This window comes from Aspergillus lentulus, assembly GCF_001445615.1.
Source record: "Aspergillus lentulus DNA, contig: Alt01, strain: IFM 54703, whole genome shotgun sequence".
Lineage (NCBI taxonomy): Eukaryota > Fungi > Ascomycota > Eurotiomycetes > Eurotiales > Aspergillaceae > Aspergillus > Aspergillus lentulus.
In genome coordinates, this window is record NW_028322123.1 from 4,157,890 (window position 1) to 4,165,374 (window position 7,485).

Here is a 7,485-nt window from a genome sequence, read left to right on the forward strand (position 1 = left end):
AGGTGGTACGCACCAATTATGGAAGTGTTTTTATTGGGGCCAGGAATGTATACTTTCTGAGCATTAATATTCAAGCATACATGCAAGATGAGAGGGAAGACAGATCTATGCTGACAGGCTCTTTTAATAAGATAGAACAGTCTTTGTGTATTCCAGAATATTCATCTTCATACTTGATGCCTGCCCGTATTATGCAGCTAGTGCTTCAGCTGCAAACAGTTTTGCAACGCGGGCATCTTTTCAATGTTGATCTTTCATGATGGCATTAAACCCATTGAGCAGGTCTCTTTTCAGGTCATCTATGTGTTCAATACCTGCAGAGACCTTGAGCAACCTGCCGTCAACTTTCTTGTCCGCAATCTTTCGCCACTCAATTAGACTTTCCACAGCACCGAAACTGCATGTATGGTGGAACATGCTGAGCTTTGACGGCAAGGACTTGGCAAGTTCTTCAGTCTTCATGATCATCGCGAACAGTGGCCCACACCCATTTGGCATTTGTTGCTTGATCCAAGCTATGTCTTCCGTCTGAAGACTGGCATGTTTCATCCCGTCGACAACAGCCTGTACCAACCGAGCGTCACTGTTTTCCTCGGGATTCGCAGTCAAGAGCTGCGACAGCCAGCAGACCAGCTCGTCCGCATTTTTCGTCTGTCGCTCAACACGAAGATCCAGGGTTCGCAGGCTGCGCACGGCAAGCCATGCCTCCATTTGACCGATGATCGAACCCAAGTGAATCCGTTCCTTCCACAGTTGTGTGTACCATTCATCGCGTCGGACCGCAAGCACACCATAAATGATATCGCTGTGACCACCCAAATACTTGCTGCCAGAGTGCATCACAATATCTGCACCCCAGGCGAAAGGATCCTGGAGTCCGGGAGGTGCCAAGGAGCAATCGACCGAGACAAATGCGCCGCGAGAGTGAGCTTTGTCGGCGTATTTCTTGATCTCGAGCACTTCGCCCGTGGGGTTCAAAGGTGTTTCCAGATGTAAGAGGTCCCCTTCCTGGAGCTCTGATATGTCGCAATCTAATGGCAGCCTTCTCATGCTACTGAGCCGGCTGATGATTCCAGAGGCACTCTCACATCCTGAGTAACCCGGTGACATGCATAGCCGCTTGGGGTTGAGAAGAATCTATAAGAATCAAAAGACTATCATCAGTCCTCTTCATGCTATTTTAAGAATAGAAGAACATACGAGAAGAGCGGTGAACGCCGAAACACCAGATGCATATGTGACGACCTTTCCTTTCAAGATGTATTCGAGAAGCAGCTCAAGTCTCGTCCCTGTCGGAGACGAGATTCGGGAATAAATGTGTGACTGCGGATTTGACAATTTCTGCAGTTTGGTAATCGCAAATCCGATCAGTATTGCGAACAACGGTTTGGTTCATTTAAGGCATTGGAGTAGAGACTCACCGCAGCTGGTAGTTTCAGTTCCCAAAGTGGCACTAAGTCTTCAGTCTTTTTCGGATATCTATAAGTGGAGGAAACATGGAGCGGAGGAGCAATATCTTGGGCGTCCCCTAGAAAGTCATCGCCGTGCAGTTGCAAAGAGGACAGCGACCAAGGAATGTCCTGGTCAAGCGGCTCTGTATAGCGAGACATGATGAATGGCGCGAACAACAGCCTAACATTTGAAGAGCATCAAACGCCAAAATCTGGGTTTTGTAAACGAGAACGTAGCGAATCTGCGTCTGGTCAATTCTCGCATGAAACTCTACTTTCAAGGCCGACATCGGAGAACGCCTAACTCTAGGATCAAATATTGCCTAAGAACCGTTATCACAAGTCGTTTCCGACAGTCAGTCCGACGGGTTCCTTTTTGTCAGCTCGAAAACCATGTACTTGTTTCAAATTGTCCCCGAGCGCCACGGCAACAACACAGACATCGACCACTAAGATGGAGAATCGTTATCAATGAGTTCCTTGTACTGTCGGAAAGCCGGGCCGCTCCCGCATTGCCCCGCAACCCACATATAAATTACCGCAGGCGGTTAATTATCGTCATGACGGGTACTGTAAGTAAGGCAAAGCGTAAAATATCATTGCTGTTGTGCGTGCCTATCATGGCCACAGGCAACCGTCTCACTTGTATACACAGAAACCTGATTTGCCGATGCGTTAAGCCCCGAGAGGAGAGAAGAGTCGAAAAGTGGGGAAAATTTGTAATGTGGTCCCTCATACCCACAGGCTATATCGACTAGTTATACAAGGCAGTTGCTCAATGTTACTGTCGATTGCGACTCTTCGGGGACGACTTCGAAGTTGGAGTCGCGACCAATTGCATTGACCGTGAATGAACTCTTATCATCTTGTATGCACATGACATATGTTCCATTTTCTGCTCGAACTAGTCGGGTGGTAGTCGTGGCTCTAGATCGTAGTATTTGGGAGAAAAAGGACTTGGAACGAATTCTCTGTGCTAACCCTGTCAACATAACACCCAGCAACAATTGAATGCCAATTAGCATGGATGCCGGCGAGGGCTCCGGACACATGAGAGAAACTCTGACTCCAAGGTCTCTCAACGGCTTGGAGCAAGAAACCGTGATTATCCCATTATTCCAGCTCGAGTCCGGAGCCATTCTTCAAAATGTGCCAATAGCATATAGAGCCTGGGGTAGCATTTCGCGGGAGCGCAACAATTGTATTGTTGTTTGTCATCCCGCCTTTCTCGGCACCGACGTGTCGTCATGGTGGTCAGCCTTGTTAGGGGATGAAAGCCATGCATTTTATGTTCGACGGTTCTTTATCATCTGCATAAACTCGATGGGGAGTCCATTTGGAAGCGCAAGTCCGCGCAACGTGTTCAAAGGAGCCAGGGGCCCAATGTTTCCACTGACGACAATTCGCGATGATGTCAGGTAGGGGCCTTTTCACTTGCTATGTGTGTGTAACTGTCTTGGACTAAGCTGGCTTCTAGGATCCACTGTATGGTTCTCGAAAGGCTCGGTGTGCGACAAGTCTGCATGGCAGTCGGACACTCCATGGGTGGTATGCATGCGCTTGAATGGGCTTTTCAAGGCGATTTTGTGCGATCAATTGTTCCCGTTGCAGCCACAGGGGCGCAGAGCGCCTGGGGGATCGCCTGGGCAGAGGCTCAGCGGCAAAGTATTTTCAGCGACAAAGATTACCAAGACGGGTGGTATTCACAGCACAGGCCACCGATTCGAGGTCTCCGGGCGGCCGGAATGTGCGCTTTGTTGACTCGTCGAAGCAAATCTGCAGTTGAGGGATCAAGGTATCCCTCACTTGGCACCTCACTTGGCACCGAATTGGCCTATGGGAACACTAGCAATAACGGGTCGCCGTCCGGAAAAATGTTCCCAGTGCCATCATCAGACACGCACAAGGATAGTGACTCCTTCGCCCGTCAATTTGATGCAAATTGTTACATCGCGCTCACGAGGAAAATGGATACACATGATGTTGGACGCGGCCGATCTATAAATGAATCCGTTCAGGATGCACTTGCCACGATACAACAGCCAGCACTCGTCATCGGGGTAACGTCCGATATCCTCCATCCAATTCAGGAGCAGCACGAACTCGCAGAATCAATACCGAATGGTCGACTGTGTATCATTGAAAGTTCAGATGGTCATGATGCTGTCCTGTCGAGTGCAGCGCCATATCTGAACAAGGCAATATTGGAATTCCGGCAAGAAGTTTTACCTGACATAGTCTATGACTAGCATCTAAACGTATCGTCTCTAACAAACTCAATTCAATATCTTCATCCGTTAGTAGGTCATCACATAGAAGACCAGAGAATATCTCCGAAAATTTTCACGTAGTATGTCTTGCAGGCTAAGGGCATACGCTCAATTTTCTACATAAAATCTAAGATCCAGTGGTTTAGTTTTAAGATGATTGATTGAAACTCTACCCATTCACCTTCATCATCTCAACTATGTTTGCAGGAATATTATTTGTCGCAAACTCTATGAAGTAATCATGTCTCAGCTGCTGGCTTCATTCTAACCTGAAGTCCATAGAAGTTGCAGCAGGAGATGGTCAGATCCTCCGCCCAACCTCGATGATCTGCAGCTTCAATTCCACTGAAGTTTTGCAAGATTCGAACTGTTGTGTAAGAGACCTCGGACAAGGCGTATTGTTCTGTTTTCATCAAGTCAGATCGGAGCTCATTTTTTCTTGATTGTAGAAACTTACGTCCAACGCATATACGGGGACCCCCGTTGAACGGTAGAAAGGCCCAACCAGGACGAAGCTTGTCCCAGCGTTCAGGCCTAAATTGGTCTGCGTCTGGACCATAAATGTCCTTTCGTCGATGCATAGAGTAGACATTATACATAACTATCTGGCCTTTCCTGATCAAGACAGGTGACTTGCCCTCGGGACCGCCACCAACAGGAAGAATCGTGTCTTTGTTTGCAGTTCGCGCGTTGGAAGGCACGAGTGGGTATAATCGGAGGCCTGTGATCGCACATGAGTAATCAGCGTTGTGGAAATCTCAATTTGAAACCAGCGTTACCTACATTCATCGATGACACTGGCGAGATATTTCATTTGCTTCACCTCTACGAAGGAAGGTGGACGGCCTTGAAGCACCGCGACTTCGCTTTGTAGTCGTTGCAAAACGTCCTTGTGGCGTGCCAGAAAATAGAAGACGTTGCTTATTAGACCAGCAGTTGTGTCCCTTCCCGCTAATAGCACACAGAGTAACTGGTCACGAAGATCCTCCGAACTTCTGGATCTCCAGGAAAGTTCTTCAAGGAAATTATAGCTCTCGGATTGTTTTCCATTTCCAGCTTGCGCACGACACTCGAGGTTTTGGTGAATGAACTTGTCGATCCATTGGTGACATATCCGAACGCTTGCATCAAATTGCTTGTTGCGGTAGAAAGGCAAGAAAGCACCGTACCGCGTTCGATCGATCAGGCAGCGTTGGGCGTAGTTGAAGGCGTCGACAAAAGCCTGGCTCTCCTCGTCGTCCGGGTTTCCCAGTCGATCCACCGACGTCCCTACGAGGAACTCGCTCGCAGTATCCATGGTGAAATCGAAGAACATTTTCTGAAGGTCCACTACCGATTCATCGCGAGGAATGAGACGGAGAAGCTTTTCGACATGTCTCTCAAGCAAACGAAAGTCTGCAACCCTGGATCGCGCAAAGCTTGGTCGCAGCAGAGCGCGCGAATGCTCCCATCGTGCTCCATCAGTGCAGAAAATTCCGTACCCAAGGAGTGGCTGGAATGCTTTCTCTCGCCGAGTACCCAGGTCAAAATCATTGAATTTTGTAGAGAGAATAGCCTTTACGTTTTCCGGCTCGATCGTTGCTACAATGTGGACAAAGCCCATGACCGAACTGAATGTATTGCCATATTTCTCGAAGCGGGCTCTTCCCGCAGTCAGGATCTTCCTCTTTCTAGAGTTGTGGAAATTTTCTTTCAGCAGACCCCATCCTATCAATCGCTCGGATTGGTAGTAGCGCTTTGGTGGCATGCAATCTTGCTCGTTGACCAGCTTTGATCTGTTATGGTTTCGAACAAATACTTGAAGAAAATAATAAAGAACGGTGAGTGTCAGAGACACTGCAACACTCTGTGATATCATCATCTTCTGAGACAACTTTCAGGTATGGCACAATAAATGACAGTTGAACAAATGCGGGCAAATGAGCAAAATCTTTTTAGTGAAGATCGTTGGCAAAGGAAGACACTTGCCCTTCTCTATGCTTGCCTACCCTAACACTATAATGATCCATGCCCAGGGGGGGGCATCATACAAATCCTAGGGTTGACAGGGGGGGGGGGAGGAGGGTAACTCATTCCCCCCCCCCTAAGTTAGTCAAATCTTAATATTTTTGAATGATTAAAAATGATATATGATTCTAATTCACTAAATTATAATATTCTAATATTAGATTCTAGAACATTCACTAGGAAGGTGGTTAGACTAGGGGGGTTAGGGTAAGGTCGAAATTTTTTGTTGGGGTCTGCCAAGACCACTATCTGCGGGAAGCCTATACCCTTTTAGGCCACCATCTAGTATAGATGAGTGCCTGAGGTGTCTATCAGCCTAGTAGAGCCTTAGAAATCAGGCAGAAAGTTTAGGAAAAATAATTTCTAGTATTTACTAAGAGCCTAGTACCAGATGACTAATAATAAATATTTTTAGTAAATAGTAGGGACTTTTAGCTATAGAATGATAATAGTCTGATTAGGTAAGCATACTTCCTGATTTTTTAAAAATTCTTAGAAGATACTTTGAAATTTATTACCAGCTAACTAATTATAATTATTTTTAATAAATAGACCTAATTTTAACTAGCCTAGTAATATATAGCATGCCTAGTAATATTAAGTCTAGAATTTTGTAAAATTTATAGAAGTAAATATTTTATTAATTTTATATAGTGGACTAGTAGAGATATATATTAGTAAGAGGTAATACTAGGAGGTCTAGTAATATAGATAAGAATTAGATCTAGTAGGGATAGAAGATATATAAATTTATAGCTACTAGGTTAAGGTAAGGTATAAGAGAAATATATATATTTAGAAAGTTAGAGAGAGGGAAGAGAAATCTAAAGAATAGGTCTAGTTATATATTATTAAATTCTATAAAATATAAGATTAAGTAGTATAGAAGTATATATAATTAGATTACTAACTTATATAATACTATAATATATAGTTAAAAAATAATAGAGTCTAATAATAAGACTAATATAAGAAGTAAATAAATATAAGAATAAAAATACTAACTATAGATATATTTAATTATAAAATACTATTAAAGAAATATATATTTAGAAAAGAAGAGTATAATAAGAGGACTCTAGAGAATAGATCTAGGCTTAGTAATTAAGACTATAAGAGTCTAAATATATATAATAATTATAATAAGAAATATATATTCTTAGCTTAGTATAAATAAAATATAGTATAAGAATATAAGTCTAGATTAATATATATAAAGAGAATAGGTTATAATATACTATTATAGAAAGATATATATTTAAAAAAAGAAAGAGGTAAGAGAAAGAGGTAAAGAAAGATAAAAGATATTTAAGAAATAAAGCTAAAATAAATAATCTAATATAATTATTATAGTAGAAGAATATATATATATATATATAAAAGAAGAGTATAGTAACTATAATTATAAAAATAGATTAAGACTTAGTAGGTTAGTAGTATAAATATAATAAAGAGAAGAAGAATAGAATATAAAATAGATATTAAGTAAGATATAATAGTATATTTATTAATTAGTATAAGATATATATAAAGAGGAGGGTTTATTATACTAAAGAGATCTTAGTTATAGGTATATCTATATTTATATAGATAAGAAGATAAATTAGAGCAGAATACTAATATTAAGATATATAAAAAGAATAAATAGAAGATAAAAGTAATCTATTATAAGAATAAGATAGAGTTTAGAAAAATATAAAGTATTTTAAATCAATAGGATATAGAAGTAAGTTATATAATAAAAAAGAAAATAATTA

At 42.3% G+C, this 7,485-nt stretch overlaps 3 protein-coding genes across 3 annotated transcripts; 1 reads left to right on the top strand and 2 right to left on the bottom strand.

The window, feature by feature from the left end:
- Positions 1-240: 240 nt before the first annotated feature.
- On the bottom strand, positions 241-1,610 carry ALT_1278 (putative trans-sulfuration enzyme YHR112C; the record flags this gene model as incomplete). Its single annotated transcript, XM_089599127.1, has 3 exons — positions 241-1,137; positions 1,201-1,341; positions 1,422-1,610. The coding sequence occupies 3 exons, from the start codon at positions 1,608-1,610 to the stop codon at positions 241-243; spliced, it is 1,227 nt and encodes a 408-aa protein (XP_089456791.1).
- Positions 1,611-2,774: 1,164 nt separating this feature from the next.
- ALT_1279 (homoserine O-acetyltransferase) lies at positions 2,775-3,700 on the top strand (the record flags this gene model as incomplete). Its single annotated transcript, XM_089599128.1, has 2 exons — positions 2,775-2,869; positions 2,929-3,700. 2 exons carry the CDS (start codon positions 2,775-2,777, stop codon positions 3,698-3,700), a joined length of 867 nt encoding a protein of 288 aa, XP_089456792.1.
- Positions 3,701-3,960: 260 nt separating this feature from the next.
- On the bottom strand, positions 3,961-5,468 carry ALT_1280 (cytochrome P450; the record flags this gene model as incomplete). The annotated part of the gene is made up of 3 exons (XM_089599129.1): positions 3,961-4,124; positions 4,179-4,442; positions 4,505-5,468. 3 exons carry the CDS (start codon positions 5,466-5,468, stop codon positions 3,961-3,963), a joined length of 1,392 nt encoding a protein of 463 aa, XP_089456793.1.
- Between the last annotated feature and the right edge of the window lie 2,017 nt (positions 5,469-7,485).